Source organism: Prionailurus bengalensis, chromosome E4 (assembly GCF_016509475.1).
Source record: "Prionailurus bengalensis isolate Pbe53 chromosome E4, Fcat_Pben_1.1_paternal_pri, whole genome shotgun sequence".
Lineage (NCBI taxonomy): Eukaryota > Metazoa > Chordata > Mammalia > Carnivora > Felidae > Prionailurus > Prionailurus bengalensis.
Genome location: NC_057360.1, coordinates 61,822,896 through 61,842,834, shown reverse-complemented (window position 1 = coordinate 61,842,834; position 19,939 = coordinate 61,822,896). Strand labels below are relative to the sequence as shown.

Genomic DNA, 19,939 nt, shown 5'->3' with positions numbered 1-19,939 from the left:
GTTAGAGCCCAATTTATTTTAACATTTATGTGAAGTTGAAGATCTTAATGATTGGAAAACATCTATCAAAAGGAGATTTTCTTTGCTATTTGATCCTGTTAGGGAACTTCTGTTCCCTTTTGTTTTCTTCTTGTAGCTGAGGCTCCTTTTCCTGTATTAGGAATTGTAAGGGAAGAGAAATAGTAACGAATCTGTCTGTTTTTATTTAATTAGATATTTGAGATTTGTATTTGCTTTCTAAAAAATAGCCTAAAAGGATGTTCTGTTTACCAAGCTTGCCCAACATTGTGTTACAAGATTCAAGCCAAGTAAATCACTCTAACAGATGGAAACTCATTTCGTCAACAATTTAGAGAATTTGGAAAGATTATGGGTCATCTGTGTGATTTGTTTCCATCTGTCCTCAGTGTGGGGTTATCATATCTTAGAAGAGTGCCACAGGACCACCAGACAATTAGAACTTAAGCTCCAGCTACACTGAGTGTATATGTAAGTGCTTCCTTGCACAAATCACGTTAAGCTTATACTTCCTCAACATCACACACTCTCCAGAGCTTACACACGTATTTGCTAACACACACAGAAACATACAGTTTTGCTTGGCTGATTTCTCATTTTTTAAGCCACAGCTCAAACATCTGTTGGTTTTACGAAGCTCCGGGGACACTCCTCCCCAGCCGTTACCCACGTCGGGTTTGGGTGTCATCGTATCTAGTCCTGTAGCAGGTTGCTCTGCGGTCTTCCGTGCGTGTGTCTGACTCTTCAAGGAGCTACTTAAGTCCGAAGTGTAACTTCGCCTTCTTGGGTATTGTTCCTGGCACTTAGCGCAGTGCCTGCCTGTGGTAGGAACTTGGCATTTATGTGTGAACAAGAAAGTTTCTAGTTCACTCATCACGAATGCCTGTTCTCTCTTAAATTTCTTATTTCTGATGGTGAAAGACGAGGGGTAAGCATTCTGTGGTGTGAACCGGTAGATGTTTGTTTAAACACATCGCTGTTTATATTGAAAAGCACTAATACAAAATTTGCTTTAACAGAAATCTTCTGTGGACAAAATGCACCAGTTGAATACTGCACACCAGGAGGCATTGATGAAACTGGAGAGACTTGAGTAAGTCGGAGATTTACGAATAAGTACGGTTTCGGGACGCAGAGTGAATCGCGGGTGGGACTTTGCAGTCCTGCGGTCCCCTTCAGGTCTCCCCCACTGCCCTCACTAAATAGCAGACGCTCTAAGTTTACCTGTTCTAAAAAGAAAAACTAGCTTTCCTTCTTTCTGACTCTTCGTACCTAATACATTCTTTAACTTTATCCTTGTGGTTAGTGAAATTAGCCTGAGATGTGTAAAGCCGTGAACTTACCTCCTAAATGGTGTCCGGAGTTACTAGTGTAGGTGACTAACTGGACTCTGTTCCTTAAGGTCTGTTAATTCTGGGCAAATTTTACTCCTTCAACAGAGCTTTGTTTTGCTTCGTTGGTCAGCGGGGAGAGTCATTCAGGAGTTGTGATTTCTTGGCAGGTACATAGACTTTGAGCAGAGGGATTTTTTTTTTATCCCTTCTGATTTCTTGACGGTTTTGAGTTGACCTGCTTCGGGGAGAACGTTCCTCACCTGTCCGTGTGTAGATTTAGAGACGGCCAGAAGCTGTGAAGTCTAGGGGTAGGAGGCAGGTAGTAAAATTTAACAGGTAAATTTGGCGTGAGCCAAGGGAAAAGATGAGTAACAAACCAGGAGCAGGTGTTTCCAGCGTGTGCAGCAGAACGGCCCTGTCCCTAACGAAGCCTGGTACACAGATGTACAAACCAGGAGCCAAAGGATGAGAGAAAAATGGGCAAAGGTTGAAAACGGGATTTATGGAGGAATACGTGCAAATAGCCAGTTAAAAATATGTCAAGATTATTCAGCGCACTAGCAGCCAGGGAAGTGATAACAAAAACCACAGTTCTAGACCGCGTCTCAAAACCGAAGTTGAGAGCCACCTGCAGGGCAGAGACCTTTACGTGGGCAAGTGCTGTTAGGAAGGACGGGCAGAGTAAAGGAATGCTGGATCCAGGAGAGAGAGGGGAGGAGAGCAGCCAGGCAGGAACCGGCACGAACAGAAAGGGATGTCCCGCCCCTCGTGTCAGGAGCCGAGTTAGAAGGGGCGGGTTGAGTGCAGAGGAGTCCATCCATAGATTGGGTGGTGGGAGGCCGAAGGAGCCCATCTGATTTTTATTTTCCATGTCGTAGAGGTCAGGTCATCTATTTTAAACCCCTGTCACATGAAAGGATGAGAATTCAGAAACATGAAAACAGATAGTTTTTTGTTTCTTGTTTTTCCATCTGAGTTATTTGAGGACAGGGACGGTTTTGGCCTTGCACAGTTAAGAACTTGCCATGTGTCATTTTAATCTATTTTGCTATGTTTAGTTCTGTTCCAGTCGAAGAACAAGCAGAGTTCAAGCAGCTTTCAGATGATATTCAGGAGCTGCAGCAATCACTGAATCAAGAGTTTCGCCAGAAAACGGTATCAGCTGTGTTGACCGTAAAAATGAAACAGTCCCTTAATCTTATCAGCAAAAATGGGTTCGTGTGGGAAGAGCAGAGAGTTGCAACTTGGTACACGTCAGCTGAGCACGAGCCGAGGGCTAGTCCGGCAAGGAGAGCAATGTTACTTTATGGAGAAGGAGGGGGTTGGGAGGGGCGACTTTGAAAGAAAGTCCACGGAAGAAAAGCAGAAGTTGAGGCTGCTGGTGGCTTCTCCTTGGCTGAGTGGCGCGGTGGTTGGGGGAGTTGATTCCCAGTGGAGATGCCATGAACCTCCTGCCAGCATTGGGCCTGCGGTTGCCGAGGCTTCCCGTAATTGACATGGAGTGGTGCGGGGTGAGGGCTCCCCCTCCTGGCCTCCCGACTCCATGTGAGCGAGGTCTCGTTTTATTTTCATGGTTGTTAGCTTAAAATTGAAAAACACCGCTTTTTTTTTTGGTGGGTGTGGAGGGGTAAAGGCGTGTTACTTCCAGTTGCTAAAGATACAGGGTACATTGCTGTGCCCACTTGTGCCCCTTAGAATGGATGTATACTTCTGTTGACCATGAGTTATTTATTCGTGTTGTCAGAGTTATACGCTGTCTCGTTGACTAGGGTTTTTTAGGATTTCCCTTTTTCTACTCCCGCTGTTCCCAAACTGTCCCATGGCACCCTGGACACCACAGCGAACCCGCAGGGGTGCTTCAGGATATTTTAAAATTTCAAGGGAGACAGTGATAATCAGCATCTGCCATACCCTGCTTGAACCATCAGTTCAAGATAGTCCACAGTTCCAACAACTCACATTACCTTCCTTTCGTATCTTTGTGAACCTGGGTTTTGACATTGGCCGTGCTAAAAAACCAGGACTACGTGAAAAAATCTCAGAACAGGAAATGAGAATATCTGAGTCCAATCTGATTCCAAGATGTGTGCATTTGTGCAGTGTGCAACAGGTACACACATCCAATTTGGGAGTAGTTGTGGTTATTTGAGAATAAAATAAACATCTTTTTCTTTCAATTTGTATATATTGCTTTTTCAAAGGGTTACTGAGTTGTTAGGACATAAGTACTTACGCACTTATTTGGACTTGACTGCTTAGCAGAGGAGCTGTTAGATACTTGTTTTGGAGCAGTGGTATCACGAATAGATAAGTTTGAGAATATATATTATGGTCTAATCCATTTAACTCCTCTTCTTTCTTACCTTTATGTTAGTGGCAAATTTAAATCTATTTTGAATCATTAGAGAAGAGTTGTTTGCTTTTTTCCTTAGATAGTGCTACAAGACGGAAATTCCCAAAAGAAGTCAGAGATTTCAGAGAAAACCAAGCGTTTGGTAAGCTCCTTTTCATATAACTAGCCCTGAAGGTTTGCCTGTGTTGTGTGAGGAATGTTTGAACTGTGTGTGTTGTTACGGTCACGTGTTTCTCCCTTTTTCCTTAAAACGAAACTAATTTAACTTTTCTCAATTTAAATACAATAGCTGACTACTGTCAAAAAACGGAAACACAGAAATGTGTGAGGAAAGCGAAAACCACCTGAAAGCTCCCGCACAGTCTGAGATGTGTCCCAGATGACGCTTGTCTCTGCGGACAAGCACGTGTGATTGTACACGGGGAATGTTCATGGGGAACGCTAGACCCTTCACGCCTCACACCTGCCTGCTTTCACGTAACAAAAGAGTGTAGAGAGTTAGCACGTCACCGTCGATCCTCATCATCTTAACGGCTACCCATGGTCGTGCGTTGGGCTAACGTAGATACTTCTAGGGTCCTGTTGATAGACGTCCGCTGGCTTCTAATTTTTCTGCGATTGGACAGCAGTGTGTACGTGCTACGCACGTACGGGCGTCGATATTTGTGCACCTGCTGCCCTTCATCTTAGAATAAATTCCCACATGTAGGATTTCTGGGTTAAGGGGAACACACGTGTAAAATCGACCCACCGAGGGGCCCCTGGGTGGCTCAGTCGCTTGAGCCTCTGACTCTTGGTTTTGGCTCAGGTCGTGATCTCACGGTTTGTGAGTTCAAGCTCCGCGTCGGGCTCTGTGCTGACCGTGCGTAGCTTGCTTGGGATTCTGTCTCTCCCTCTGTCCTTCCCCTTCCCCTGCTCACACTCTCTGTCTGTCTCTCAAACATAAATAAATAAACTTGAAAAAGTATTTAAAATTGATCCACCTTGCTAAACTGACTTCTAAAAAGATATCAACTTGCATTCCTACTGATACAATATGAGTGTTCTTTTCCCTACACTCTTGCCAAAATTGGATGTTTTTAGTTTGCTCTCTTTGTCACTTTTGTAGGAAAAAAAACACCTCATTTTAATTTTGATTTTTTTTGATTCTTAGTGATTTCGACATCTTGATTCAATGGTTTACTGTTATTTCTTATTTTGTAAGCTATCTGCGTTCCTTTCATTTCATTTCATTTTTTTTAAATTTATTTTTTTAATGTTTACTTATTTTTGAGAGAGACAGAGCTCGAGAGGGGGAGGGGCAGAGAGAGAGGGAGACCCAGGATCCGAAGCAGGCTCCAGGCTCTGAGCTGTCAGCACAGAGCCCGATGCGGGGCTCAAACTCACGAGCCGAGCCGTGAGATCATGACCTGAGCCAAAGTCAGACGCTCAACCAACTGAGCCATGCGGGCACCCTGCTTATTTCATTTTTTTAAAAGAAGATTTATGAGTTTGGAGTATGAACCATTTGTCTTTTAAATTCATCATTTTTTCCCCATTAGAAGGCTTATGTTTTCAATGTGGTAAAACGTATAGACATGGGCTTCATGGTTTGTGGCTTGAATTCTTTACGTAGAAAATACTGTCCCACTTCTCATTTGTTTAATCCCACATTGTCTCCTTGTACTTTTATGGCTTCCCCGTTAACACTGACACTTTAGATCCACCTGAAATTTACTTTGGTGGAACATGTTCCTTGTTTTTCTGGCACTCTTTTTATTAGCAAAGGCTTTTATCTGAGTAGTATTGGCTGTGGTTCAGTTTTATTATCCATTTCTTTCTGTCCCATTTTAAAGCTACATTAAAATAAAATCATTTTGTAATTATAATATCCAATCTAAGCTTTTTATAAAGGGAAAAAATGTGATGAAAGTCCGTGTCAATTGTAAGGAAAGTGATCACTAGTTTTGTGGCGCATGAAGGAGCAGACAGTGGGGCGGTTTGCTAAAATAACAGACACATTGTTTCAAACATTCAACTTTGGCCTCCCCGAGTTAGTTGGAAAAAAGGTGAGATCATCTGTGGTCCTTTTTAGTTAAAAAAAAATAACTTGTAGACAAGTTACACGAGCCATATAGTAGTACATTCCTGTTGTGAAATACTCAAATGGCATAACGTGTGTATCTTTATATATGCAGGGAGAGACCAGGGACAGCGAATGAGACACAAAGCCCCTCTTCTCTGGGCCCGCTTACCCTGCAGGCCACACCCTCCCGTCCTTTTCCCTGACATGGTGTGCACCTGTGTAGAGGCATATGGTTGTCTTGCTTTTTCATTATTCTGCTTTCGTAGAAACTATTCTGTTTTGTGTTGTATGTTGATCTGTAATTGGTTCTTGCACTTAATATTTCTTGGAAACCTTTCTATATTGATTCATTGAGTCATAGAGTGTCTCAAAACAATGTAAATGTAATTTATCGCTAATACTTTGGGAGGAAGTTCATGTGAATATTTTTCTTTTTATATAATTTTAGACTTGCAGAGATTTTTTTTTTTTTTAAATATTTATTTATTTTGAGAGAGAGCGAGAAAGAGCATGAACGGGGGAAGGGCAGAAAGAGAGGGAGAGAGGGAGAATCCCAAGCAGGCTCCGCGCTTGAACCTACGAACCGTGAGATCACGACCTGAGCCAAAATCAAGAGTCAGAGGTTCAACTGACTGAGCCACCCAGGCGCCCTTATACTTACAGAGAAGTTTTAATAGTGTTTTCTGATGCCCTTCACCTCAGTTCCCTGGGTGGTTTGAAATTCGGGAGACTAAGGAAATTTGTTTTAATTCAGCGAGCATGTGTCGATCACCCCCTCAGTGCTAGTGCTTGGTGTGTGCTCTGGGAACACAAAAGAACTTTACACAACTCCAGGTCACCCAGCCAAAGTCAGCAACACATATGAAGTACATACGGATAGCGTCCCCTGAACAGTGATGGTGTTGTTTACAGAAGGACATAAAGGCAGGATTTCCAAGGATTAATGGAGCTCACAGGCGGCACAGGGCTGACGGTTTTCAGAAGGACCGTGCTGATCAGAGAGACATCGCTGGCACCTTCCGAGCCTAGGCCTGGCGTTAGCAGGTCGTAGGTAGAGCGGGGCCCTGGCGGAAGAGGACCCTGGCGAGGACGGGAGGGGTACACGGCGAAGGGCCTTGAATGTCCTGCTCAGGGGCTTGGTCTTCGGCCCACAGACGAATGGGAGCAAATACGCAGGCGAGTGACAGGGTCGTAGTTGTACGGCCGCCCCCACCACAGCGAGCAGAGACCCCGTTCCTTTGTCCTTTTCCGTTGTCGTAATGGTAAGTTACCAGTTTTATTACTGTATCTAATATAAATATGTTTTCTCAACAGAATGAACTAAAATTGTCCGTAGTTTCTTTGAAAGAAGTGCAAGAGAGTTTGAAAACAAAAATTGTGGATTCTCCAGAGAAACTAAAGAATTATAAAGAAAAAATGAAAGATACCGTCCAGAAACTTAAAAATTCCAGGGTGAATTTCCTTTTTATTTAAAAAAATTTTAATGCTTTTCTCTATATGTATTTTTTCTTTTTAGCAACTCTTGCTTAATGGTGTGTTAGTTCTGCGGTATCCAGTTTATCTACACTTCTTTTTTTCTTAAGCTTCTTGCCCTTGTCTCTAAGATATAGCTCTTCTCAACGTTTATTTATTTTTGGGACAGAGAGAGACAGAGCATGAACGGGGAAGGGGCAGAGAGAGAGGGAGACACAGAATCGGAAACAGGCTCCAGGCTCCGAGCCATCGGCCCAGAGCCCGACGCGGGGCTCGAACTCACGGACCGCGAGATCGTGACCTGGCTGAAGTCGGACGCTTAACCGACTGCGCCACCCAGGCGCCCCGATATAGCTCTTCTCTAAAGCAGGTGTAGGGAAAGGAAGTACAATTTTAAGACATTTGTTCAATTATACAACAAAGTTTTGAGACCTTGTCCTGGACGATCAAAATAGAAATTCTTTGTCCTTGTGAGACCTGCTTACTTTATATGATGGAGAAAGGTATTAAGTTTATAATCAATTACATAATTACAGATTATAATATGTATTATGAAAATGCGTAGGGTGTGCATGTGTTGGGGTAGGAAGTACATGGGAAATCCCTGTACCTGCTGCTCAGTTTTACTGTGAACCTAAAACTGTTCTAAAAATACTTTTTAGGGGCGCCTGGGTGGCGCAGTCGGTTGGGCGTCCGACTTCAGCCAGGTCACGATCTCACGGTCCGTGAGTTCGAGCCCCGCATCGGGCTCTGGGCTGATGGCTCAGAGCCTGGAGCCTGTTTCCGATTCTGTGTCTCCCTCTCTCTATGCCCCTCCCCCGTTCATGCTCTGTCTCTCTCTGTCCCAAAAATAAAATAAACGTTGAAAAAAAAAAAATTAAAAAAAAAAAAAATACTTTTTAAAAAGTGCCGAAAAGAGAAACAAACAAAATAATATGGGGTTCTTTGAAATAATGCAATGATGGTGGTCTAATTTAATATTTTGGAACTCTGGGAGTAGAGGGGGAAGGAAGTAGAAATTGATGTTGACATCTGAAGGATAAACAATGTTTATCCTACTAAATGCATGGAAGAGCATCTGAGGAGTGAGAACAGCATTTGCAAATTCTTTGAGGTAGAAGGGAGCAAGGTATACTCAAAGAATAACACCTTAAACGTAAGAAGGGGAATGGCATGAGGTGATGATAGAAAAACTGGCACCAGGCAGATTTTTCAGGGTGCTGGATTTTACTGCGGGAGCGGGGCATACCACTGACTTGTTTAAAAGGGGGATGTTGGAACATGATATAATTTATGTTTAAAAAGATGATGGGTCACCGTGGGAGATGGATGGAGGTGGACAGGGACAGAAGTAGAAGTGGGTGGACAATTTAGCATCCTTTGTGAGGCAGGGTTTTTAAACTCCATGAAAGGAACATTTCTGGTTTATCTCTGAATTCGTTATTCCAGCCATTCCTGATCATTAAGATCCTATTACAGGAATAGACAGCAGAACGGAAATGAAAGCCAACAAATAGATCTGAGTATTTAAGAGAAAAGTGTAGTTTATTTAGTAAACAGTTCTGGCTCAGTTGGCCATTCATTTAGAAGAAAAGGGAGCTGGGTCTACACCTTGTGCCATTTACAGAAGTAAATCCTATGTGGATTAAAACTTAATTTTAGAAATTTTAGGAGAACATTTGTATAATCTTGAACTGGGCTAGATTTTTTTTTTTTTTTTTAATTAAGATAGGAAATCCAAATCTGTAGAGAAAAGAAGACCTATGGAACATGTTTATAGTGCATGAGAGGTAAAGGGGTTATATCTATGACACTCAGAGATGCCAAAGTATTTACAAATTAGGAAGAAAAAGACAACAGAAAAGTGAGCAGTCATCTGATGAAGCGTTTCACTGAGGACAAAGTCCACTTGGCCAATAAGGTGGGCGGGGACGGGGACGGGCCCCTGGGAGAAGGAAAGGAAGCCTGTTGTTCCAGGGTTTGTAGTAAACATGCTCATTTTGTAATTTCAGGAGACGAATTAATCTTTTAAAAAGAATCTGCTGTTAGAATGGGAGAGAGCCAAAGCATAAGAGACTGTTAAAAACTGAGAACAAACTGAGGGTTGATGGGGGGTGGGAGGGAGGAGAGGGTGGGTGATGGGTATTGAGGAGGGCACCTTTTGGGATGAGCACTGGGTGTTGTATGGAAACCAATTTGTCAATAAATTTCAGAAAAAAAAAAAAACTTGGAAAAAGAAAAAGAAAAAAAAAATAAAAAGAATCTGCTGTAGCAATGGTTATTAGAAAGATGAACAGGAAGATTATCATTGGTAATACGGTTGCCCAGGAGTAATTAGGAGTAGTTTGAATATTAGCAGACACGAACTCTTTTAAACTCACCATGAATAACCTTTGGAAGGTACTTCAGTGAGTGATTTAGTAAAATTGTGGCAGTTCTCCGTTGTGCAAGGATATCTGGCAATTAGGAAGCATAATTGTATGTACTTAGACACGTGTCAGTAATAGTGCTTTCTCCCTGACCCAGAAACTTAATTGTTCTCTGCTCTTAAGCTTTCAGTATTAAGTGCAGAAATTATTTAAGAGCAAACACAGTACTGCAGTTTCATAAAGGAGACTGTCACACTGGCTTTTATGTGTTTTGTTTTCTCTCTCAAAGCAAGAAGTGATGGAAAAATACGAAATCTACAGAGACTCAGTTGAGTGCTTGCCTTCATGTCAGCTGGAGGTACAGTTATATCAGAAGAAAATACAGGACCTTGCAGATAATAGGGAAAAGTTAACCAACATCTTAAAGGAGGTTTGTATTATTTAGCATTTTAATGCTTTTATTATGTAATGGTTTACTATAGTTGCTTGGATTTGCTTTTACTTTTTGTTACTATTTTCCTAAAGAAAAGCAAGGTCATTCTAGAGAATAATAGATGTGGCAGTGTATGCTGGGCAACGAAACATTCTTCTTCTTTTTTTGTTTTTAAATACTTACCTTATTTTATTTTTGAGAGAGAGAGAGAGAGAACGAGTCGGGGAGGGGCAGAGAGAGGGAGACAGAGAATCCCAAGCAGATTCTGAGCTGTCAGCACAGAGCCTAACATGGGGCTCGATCTCCCGCACCGTGAGATCATGATCTGAGCCGAGATTGAGTTGGATGCTTACCCGACGGAGCCACCCAGGTGCCCCAAAAGTTTTCTTGTTGCACACAGTGGTGGGAAGGCCTATGTTAAACTTTCAGATGAGATGAATAATAAATTAAGTAACATGGCATATTGCCATGTGTATTTTGGGGAAAACAGTAATGGAATTTTAAACCTGTACCAACAGTTGCAAATGCGCCATCCCTGGGGTCTATAAGGAGATTTAGGTTTACAATGTAGGCCCTGCTCTGGGGCTCCAGAGGTATACTAATGTTACTTAAGTTTCTCAGGCTGGAAGCTTGAAAATCCTTTTTCACGTCTTCACTCTATCATAGTAATCCAGACTGTCCCCAGGATCACTGACTTTGCATTTGACAAAGGACTTCTTCTTTGAGGGAAGAGAGGGGTAGAAGGTGAGGTTGCCTGGGGTAATCTTTCCCAAGCACGTACTCCCTTATCTGCCGTCTGGAGTCAGCAAGAAAAGATTGAGGTGCACCTGCTGTAACAGTTCCTTGCACTTCCCCTTTCTCCTTGTTCCTCCTACCTTAGCTCAGGCCCAGCGCCCTCGGCACAGCCTCTCGGCCGGTCCTCCTAGCACACGGCTCTGTCCTCATCCTCACTGATGAGCGACCCCGTACGGACCCCTCGCCGGGTGTCACGTCCTTTCCCAGGGTCCCCGGCGCCTTCCCGTGCCCTCCGGACGGTCTGGGTTTTTCTCATCTTCCAACTGTATCTTTGTAGAGCTCATCCAAGAAATAGACATTCCTCTTGTTTGTAAATCCTAATGGGTTGTATTGACTTTACGTCCTTGTGGTAAAACGCAGAGCCTGAACTTGGAGGACCAAATTGAGAGTGATGAGTCAGAACTGAAGAAACTGAAGACTGAAGAAAATTCCTTCAAAAGACTGATGATTGGGAAGAAGGAAAAACTTGCCACAGCACAATTCAAAATAAATAAGAAGCACGAGGACGTCAAGCAGTACAAACGCACGGTGATTGAGTATGGAGTCATTGTCACTTCAATGTGTTAGAGAAAATAAGCGGGGAAAGCTAGCATGTTGTCACCTCCCTAAGATTCCAAAGCTCCTGTAATCTCAAAGAGGGGTCCCGCCTTTGAGTGACCAGAGATGAATTCATTATGAATCTCCTAATGCTGTGTGTGGATGGAGAGATGTTGTAGGTCCTCGGTTTTTCCTTTTCCGTACATCACACTAGTGTTTCCTTTGCCTGGTTCTCCAGAGGGGCCTCTGGTATCTCTGCTCATTTCCATGCCCTCTCGGAAGATGAACTGCCTGGCCCGTCTTACGGTCCAGCTGGGCTATGGCGTTACAGCATCCATGTTTTGTTTTGAGAAAAGGTTGCCCCCCCCCCCCATTTTTTAATCTAGTAAGAATTAATACTTCAGTAAGCATGTTATTGTTGTTAGCCAGTGTGCTTCCTGTCAGTTACCTTTTGTTTGTTTGTTTGTTTGTTTGTTTAATATTTATTTATTTTTGAGAGCAAGAGAGACAGAGTGTGAGCCAGGGAGGGGCAGAGAGAGACGGAGACACAGAATCCAAAGCAGGTTCCAGGCTCCGAGCTGTCAGCATAGAGCCCGACGCGGGGCCCCAACCCATGAACCACAAGATCATGACCTGAGCCCAAGTCAGACACTTAACTGACTCAGCCACCCAGGCGCCCCAGAGACTGTATTTTTAGAGTACGCACCGCACGTATGCCCATAAGATCCATGTTTCAGCCTGTATATGGTGAAGATTTCCTTTGTTCTTCCTCATGCGGATGAAGAAAAAGGGCAGAACCGGTGGATTTTGTATTTGTGGCCAATCCGCCTTGCAGAAAAGTTGTACTGATTCACATCCCCACCCGTAGTACAGGAGTGAAGACACCTGGGGGAGTGTGACTTCAAGTCTCCGCTTTGAATGATAGCCCCCGGGGGCTGCACCACACGGAGCTTGCATCCATTTGCTTTTTTTTTTTTTGTCTTGAGAAGGGTTTAGGTTTGTCAAACAAATCAATGCGATCACTTCGGAGTCAGTATTAGAGTTAATGTTTTCCTTTTCTGATGCTTGAGTGGAATTAAAATTTAGCTGTCTCTGTTTTCCTTTAGAGATTGCAATAAAGTTCAAGAAAAAAGAGGCGCTGTCTATGAGCGAGTAACCACAATTAATCAAGAAATCCAGAAGATTAAATTGGGAATTCAGCAACTGAAAGATGCCACTGAAAGGGAGAGACTGAAGTCCCAGGTGAGTGTGTGTTCACAAGTGAATTTCACATCGTCTACCAGCTCACAGTGGCGGTTCCGTCACCCTCATCGTCAGGGTCTGTCCGTTCTCTGAAGCAGAACTTGACCTCCTACGTCCTTGGGTTCTGTCTCCATTTACCTGTGTGTGTGTTTGTCTCCTTCATACCTTTTCTTCACTGGTCTTTCCCCCTGGCCTGACTACAGTAAGAGCAGGTGCTCCTGAAGGGCTCTGACCGTTTTTTGATAAGTAAACTTGCATAATGATTGTAAGTAATGTCCTCTGAAAAGTTTCACTCCAAATGATTTATCATCAGTGTTCAGTGTGTTTGAGTTGTTACGTGAAATGAAATAGCTTAGGTTAGTCCCTGTGTGAGGAGACTTTTAATGGTATCTTTATCACAATTCCTGAAAGTTACTTACTGGTTTTATTCTTTGCTTGTTTCAGTGTATTTATTTTATTTCGTACATAGTTCCAAGTTTAATGAGGACAGACATCTTGACTTCCACGTTTGTGTCTTCCAAAATGTCAGTGTGGTGCCAAACGTAAAGTGTTTACCTTCTGTCCTTTCCTTAACTGCTGATGTCTCAAAGAAGTAATCTATTCTGATGTGTTTATTAGAGCTCACTTTCTCTTAATCTTTTTTTTTTTTTTAATGTTTTTTTTTATTTTTGAGAGAGAAAGAGCACAAGCAGGGGAGGGGCAGAGAGAGAAGGAGACACAGAATCCGAGGCAGGCTCCAGGCTCCGAGCTGTCAGCAGAGACCCCGACATGGGGCTTCAACTCGTGAACCGCGAGATCATGACCTGAGCTAAAGTCGGATGCTCAACCGACTGAGCCACCCAGGAGCCCGTCGTTTACTCTTCACTTTTGAAGTTTGACCTATATCCTCAAGACTGGCCCAAAGTGCTACCAGAAATCACTGAAAACAGCCCTTTATCACGTAAAATCCCATGGCCTCTTTTTTTTTTTTTTTTTTTCTTCTTCACCTTACCTATATTGCCATATTGGATCAAGGTTTCCTAAAACCTGAAAGCTGAAAAATGTTTAAATACTTGCCGTCACTACCTTCCACCATCCACATCCAGTTTGCAAGGAGTCAGAATGCTAAAAGCCACTGCAGACACGCCCCTCACCTGTTCTCGGGACTGTTATCTCCTTGAAAGAGGTTGTTGCACGGCCACTTGTCGGTGTGCATGTGCATACACTGAAGGCTGTCTTGAGGCCACTGCGGAGGGAAGGAAGCAAGAAAGGAAAGGAAAAGGGCTGTGTTTCCCTGTGCCTGTCTGCCCGGTGCGCTGCCCTGACTTTTTCTGCCCTTCCCTTTCCTTTCTACATTTCAGTGGCTTCTCTTTTTCCTGCCTCTTACCTGGATATGCACCAAGACTCAGCCTTTGTCCCTCTGTTCATCTCTAAAATGTGGCTTACAAAGATACTAGAGGAGATCCTTAATCCTCCTTCTTAACCAGATCACTCAATCAATTAATATTTACTTGTTATCACAGGGTCAAGCACGGTTAGTGAAGCAGTTACTGTGGGAAGACTTCCTGCCCCTCAGCCCTGCTTGCCTTATGTTACTGTGTGCAATGCAGAGATGTCTGGCCAGTAACATTTCAAGTTTCTCGACCGCAGCAATTATGTGTTTTTTATCATTGTACGTGAAACCGTGCCTAGGCGGGTGCCTTCTATGTAGTGTGCTTTTCATGAATATTTGTAAACTTGGATGGTCCTCTAGCATGAATTTGCTAAAACTGGCTCTGTATTAGAATTCAAAGAGGAATTGCAAAATAAACACAACCCCCCACCCAGATGTCCTGAATTAGAATCTTCAGCAACGGGGTCCACGGACTGGAATTTTTTATTGTGGCTTTTGAGAACCACTGATAGGTTCCGCTTCATTGTTTTCAGTATCACAGAGCCCATAACCACCCAAGCTGTTTTACCAGGACAGCTTTGGTTGCTAAAATGTTACTTGTCGTTTTTAGTTTAGAATATAATCTCTGTAGTCTAGTGAACCAAGATCTCTCTGGAACAAATCTGTATCCTCCTCTGCTTAATATCACTGCAGACATTTGAGGATAATGATCATGGGTTCCTTCAGCCTTCTCATCTGGGTTAATGAGCCCCAGTTTTCCAGCCACTCTTTATATAGCTTAATTTTCAGATTCATTACTATCCTGTTTACTGTCTCTCCCCCCCCACTCCGCCCTGTTTCCTGCTTGTCATTATTCTGTTTAAAATGTAGGACCTGGTTCTAAACATAGCCTTCCAAATAATGGTGTGGCCAGCCCCCGAGCACGGCGTTCCTGTTAATGAAGTGTGATCCTGGCTTGGATTTTTAGAGCAACAGCTTGCCCTTGGCTCATATTGAGCTGGTGATCAATTAAATGACCCCTATCGTTTCCACATGTAGTTCTGCTTAGTTAAAATGTCTCACCGTACTTTAATGCAGCCATTTCTTGGAACTTTTCATTTAGAATTTTATTACTATTTTTTCAAGGCTTCATTTATTTCCTTCAGTGTGGATTTCAAAGGATCAAGGTCGTTTGAAATGTTTGTATCACTCACATTAACTGTTTTTCGTGGCTTAGCTGTCACCGCACACTTGACCAACATGCCTTTTTCTCCAGAATGAGAATGTTGACCAGAATTGGGCCCTTTGCTGCGTTAAGTTTTTCTTCCTTCAGACTGGCAGAGAACCTCTGATCAAAACTTCGGAGATAGTCGTTGAAGGTGCCTGGTGGTTCTAACCTTCACCCGGTCTGCACTGTGCTATCCGTTGGTTCTGAACAGGATGGGGTCGTCTAAATCCTTGGCGAATCACGATGCATTTTGCCAAAGAGCTCCTTTAGCTTCTTTCACAAGCACCCTCCGTGGAAAGGAAAAGATGCACTGCGGTCGCCCAGTTATGCTGTGTGCGATTCTCTGGGACCCTAATGATCTTCACATTCCTTTTTTCCTTCAATATCCTTTCCCAGAGATACCTACCTCTTCTGCCTTCAGTTACCACCTTTATCTGGACGGGTTTTCTCACGGGCTTCCTGTTCCGTCCAGTGACCTCAACTGTGCTCTTTTTCGTAACTGCCTGCCGGATATTTTCCGTGGGCTTGCCCACCTCGACAAAAATAACATTTTCAGAGTGACATCCAGATGACGTCCGGCATCTTCCAGCAGCCTTCCTCCTCCTCACTTTTCCTTTCGCCTCTGCCCTTTCTCTCTTTCCCTTTTACTCCATTTCTCCCCAATGTCTTCATGTGATGGCATCATCACTTTCTATCACAAAGAGTTGAAACTTTGGACTTTGTTTAGGTAATCCTGGTGTCCAGTCACCAAGTTAATGTTAGGATTTTTTAAAAGTCAGTAGCACTGTTCATAACCACCCTTTTCTGTCCCGAAATTCTGTGATGCTCGTGGATTGTACCAAAAACCTGCTAAGTTTCTTCCTTGACTTAGGATTCTCTACATCAGATCTGCCCTAAGTGCTGCCAGATTCGTCCTGCTGAATATCACTGTTGTTACACTTCCCTGGTGAAAACAGGAGCTCCCTGTTTTTTCTGTACTTTATTCATCCAGGCACTCGTTCTCCAAACGGCCTGTGCACCTGCTGGGTGCCAGGTGCTACACCTGTCTTGGAATAAGTTGTGACTAAGGAAGGCATGATCCCTGCCTTCTAGGACTTTTATTTTAAATGTCTGTGTACTTTTGAGATAGAGAGAGAGAGAGAGAGAGCAAGCGTGCGTGCGTGCGTGCACGAGCAGAGGAGAGGCAGAGAGACGGAGACGGGGGATCCAAAGTGGGCCCTGCACTGACAGCACAGAGCCTGACGCGGGGCCCCAGCTCGCAGACCGCGAGATCGTGACCTGAGCCGAAGTTGGATACTTGCCCGACTGAGCCACCCAGGTGCCCCTGGATACAGAATTTAATTGGAAACTAAAACTGCATTTGTTTGGGCTGTGATTTCTTGTCATTAACGTCCTGTGAGGGCCATGAGGGTCGGCTTGCTTCTGTTGCTGTGCCCTGGAATCGGCTTTGATGCGTCACTCATTTACGGTGGCTCCATCCGTGGGCTTTGGTTCCTCCGTGAGAGTCTGTCTGTTCTCAGAAGGAGGGGGTTTGGGGGTGTTGAAGCGGTGGGTTCAGATATTTAGATTGCGTGTCTTTATTTAAACACTTAGTTTTAATAGTTTCTCACGAGTACTGCCTTACTACCAAATTTATTCAGCTTCCTTTTTAGTAAGAATAAATGTACATTCCTATGGAACTGGGAAGGTAAATTGATCTATGGCTGCTGAATGTGCTGAGTTTTTTAAAATGGTGTTTACACAAGCTAGCAACTAATTCACCTTGTTTTTCCTTTAAGACTTAAGAAATAAAGCTTTCAAAAATGTTTGATTTATTTTCTTAATGATTCACATCCCATAGTTGTAGTAATTTGATGCCCAATTAGATCTTAGAAATCTAAATAAGACTCTTCTATTTTTGTACTAGGATTTAATAACTATCTGTGTTTGGATTTGGGGAAGTGTTTAGCCTTAAGCATCTATTTATATTCACGGAATCTTGAGCAGGAGTGCTCACACTTGCATAGATGTCAGAGTCTGGAAATAGTTTTGTTCTTTTTGGAAACACTGTGAACTGCAATATATTAAATTATAATCTATATAGTTTGTTCAAAATCAGGTGGTATCTACACTAAAACTTAAGCTTAGGTAAGTAGTGGGGCACCCGGGTGGCTCAGTTGGCTAAGCATCCGACTCTCCATAGCGGCTCGGGTGGTGATCTCAGGGTCCTGGGATTGAGCCCCGCGTCGGGCTCCACGGTCCACGGTCCTTGCTTAGTGCAGAGCCTGCTTGGGATTCTCTCTCTCCCTCTGTCTCTGCTCCTCCATCGCTTGCACGTGCACTCTCTCTGTTTCTCTTAAAACAAATAAACGTTTTAAAACAAACAAAAAACCCCTAAGGTCAGTAGTAGACAAAGTATAGGTTTAAGAAAAAGTTAATGGGAGGGACGATTAAAATTAAGAACATTATCCCCGTCACACCCATTTACTGCTTTTTCTTCCCATCGGAAAAGGACTGCTGTCTGCTATTTTATTTCAGTGATGAAACTATAAACTTTCAGAATGCCACTTTTTCTTGTACCGAGGTTTGAGAATTGTTTTGTTCAAGAAGAAGGAATAATATGAAGGTCAAAATCATACTATGTAAAGTACGAGAGAGAAGAGAATGCATGGAGGCCAACTGGCTTCTTTTATTTTATTCCATCTATAAAAATTGTTCTCTCGTGGTTTTCTGAATTCTTAGCCCATCCCCATACGTTTCTATGAGAACTCATTATTGCTTATTAGAATTACCTGATGGCTTTGTTAAAGCGGCTGTACCATGTATTTTCCAGTCCTCCCGATTACTTCCTAGACCTGCGTACACAGCTTTTTAGTGGTGATCGGGGCCAGATGCACAGGGTGTAGTGGTATATACAGTCAGTAACCCAGGTACTTGCCTGGTACAGATGAAAAGCTCCAAAGTAGGAACTCTTCCTTGACAATTAGAAATACGTTCTTGACATCGTGGAATCCAAGGCATTGTTGTGCACATCTCCGCTTTCTTTTGAGTAGCGGACTTTTTCGATGTGTCTGCCCAGCTTGCAGAAGGAATTTTTAAAACGAGTCGGTACACGTGTGCGTGCGTGTGCACGTACGATCGTTGGGGCTTTAAAATACGACTAATGCATATTAACGAGATGGTGAGAGTTCTTGCCACTCATTATCAGGTTAGCTTGATGCATGGGATAATCCTTACTCCAGTTCATTTTCCACCTAGGAAATCTTTCTGAGTTTGAAAGCTGCTTTGGAGAAGTACCATGAAGGCATTGAAAAGGCAGCAGAGGACTGTGGTGCTAAAATCGAGGAGAAAACGGCTGAACTGAAGAAGAACATGTTCAGAACGTCGGCTTGATTAACGCAGGCACTTGTCTTTCCGCAAGCAGCTAGCCGCCTTCCTTTTACATTGCGAAAGAGGACAGTTCGGTTGAAGTTCTTGGAAGCATCGGAAGCAGCACGTAATGTTGGCTCAGCCGTTTTCACGGGCTCTTATAGGTTGTTATTTTGTAAGAGAATACGCGTAATGTAGACTTTCATTAACTTACAATTAAAATAACCCGTGCAGCTGTTCATGTGTCTCCTCTGCCCCTGGTTGTCAGTAGTTGGAATAAGACAAAACTGGGTGCACTGGAATGCAAAATCTTCCCGTTGCCTTCTGCTGCCTTTGCTTGCTTTGTGGACATCAGGAGGTGCGGTATCCCTGAGCAGCGTGGTCTGGGTCTTGTTCGCTGCTCACTTGGGCAACGCGCGTACGTATTTCTGTTACTGCTCCGTGGGTCCCGAGAGACGGAACGGGTGAGCCAAGATTTGAACCGGGCTCTGTTTGGTACTGGAGTGCCGAACGTGTGTGCTGTACCACTTTCTAGCGTGATTACTTGCGAGAGAAGGTTTGAGTGTGGCGGTCCGGTTCTTCACTGATGCTTCACTTAAAAATAGACTGTCAGTTTTTCCACCAGCAAAAATGGGATTATTCAGTAATAGCAGAGAATTGCAGTTCAGGTCGCGCGGGCAACGGCGGGACCATAGGAGGGTCCGGCAAACGAGAGGAACGCTGTCTCCGGCAAAGATGGATGTCGGGAGGGGTCGTTTGATCCCAGGTCCGTTGGAGAAAAGTGAGAGTTGAAGGCGATGATGGTTTCTCGTCGGCTGAGTTGCCAGCGTGGTCCCTTCCCGGTAGGAGATGCAGAGCTCATCGCTCCCTGTTGGATGACGGTTCCTTACTGTGGACGATTCTTTTGTTGGGATCTGCAGCTGGCGTTCTTCCAGTGATCGATGTTGAGAGGTAGGGCTCCCCCTTCTAGCCTCCAGACCCCCCTGTGGTGAGGTTTCCTTTTATTCATGTTCACGGCGCCACGACATCTTTATGAGGAAAATGAGGTAAAATGCGCCAAGTGCCTAGAAGAGTGCCGTGGTAAATATCAACACGTATTCCACGTTAGCATCTGGAGTCATGGGAAGTCCGGGTATTTCTGTCTCTGTCAGAGATAACAAAATATGAGTGCAGGTAGAGACCAGCCTTTCAGTGAGAGGGAAAGCCCTGGAATGGAGGCCCTGGAAAAATCTAGGTGTCCAGGGAGGGATAGTTGGGCTAAGGCTGAACTATTGCACTGTTCCTTTCTTGCTTCTTTTTAAATAGTTAGAATTTTAAGCCTTTAAAAGGTCTGTTTATGAGGCTAGGTAACAGGTGTAAACATGACCGTGTCTCTTTTTATTTTATTTTATTA

General features: G+C 43.6%; 1 protein-coding gene across 4 annotated transcripts in view; it reads left to right on the top strand.

Annotated features, from left to right (window-relative positions):
- NUF2 (NUF2 component of NDC80 kinetochore complex) overlaps window positions 1–18,785 on the top strand; it is a 30,239-nt gene extending 11,454 nt beyond the window's left edge. For 3 of the 4 annotated variants that reach the window (XM_043567504.1, XM_043567505.1, XM_043567506.1), the window contains 8 exons: window positions 1,038–1,111; window positions 2,411–2,507; window positions 3,785–3,847; window positions 7,085–7,222; window positions 9,902–10,042; window positions 11,201–11,376; window positions 12,484–12,619; window positions 18,436–18,785. In XM_043567504.1, the coding sequence (XP_043423439.1) occupies window positions 1,038–1,111; window positions 2,411–2,507; window positions 3,785–3,847; window positions 7,085–7,222; window positions 9,902–10,042; window positions 11,201–11,376; window positions 12,484–12,619; window positions 18,436–18,570 (960 nt within the window). In that variant the 3' untranslated portion in view covers window positions 18,571–18,785. Of the gene's footprint in view, window positions 1–1,037; window positions 1,112–2,410; window positions 2,508–3,784; window positions 3,848–7,084; window positions 7,223–9,901; window positions 10,043–11,200; window positions 11,377–12,483; window positions 12,620–18,435 lie in introns of those variants that run through there. The other variant, XM_043567507.1, reaches the window with a different exon arrangement.
- The last annotated feature ends 1,154 nt before the right edge of the window (window positions 18,786–19,939 follow it).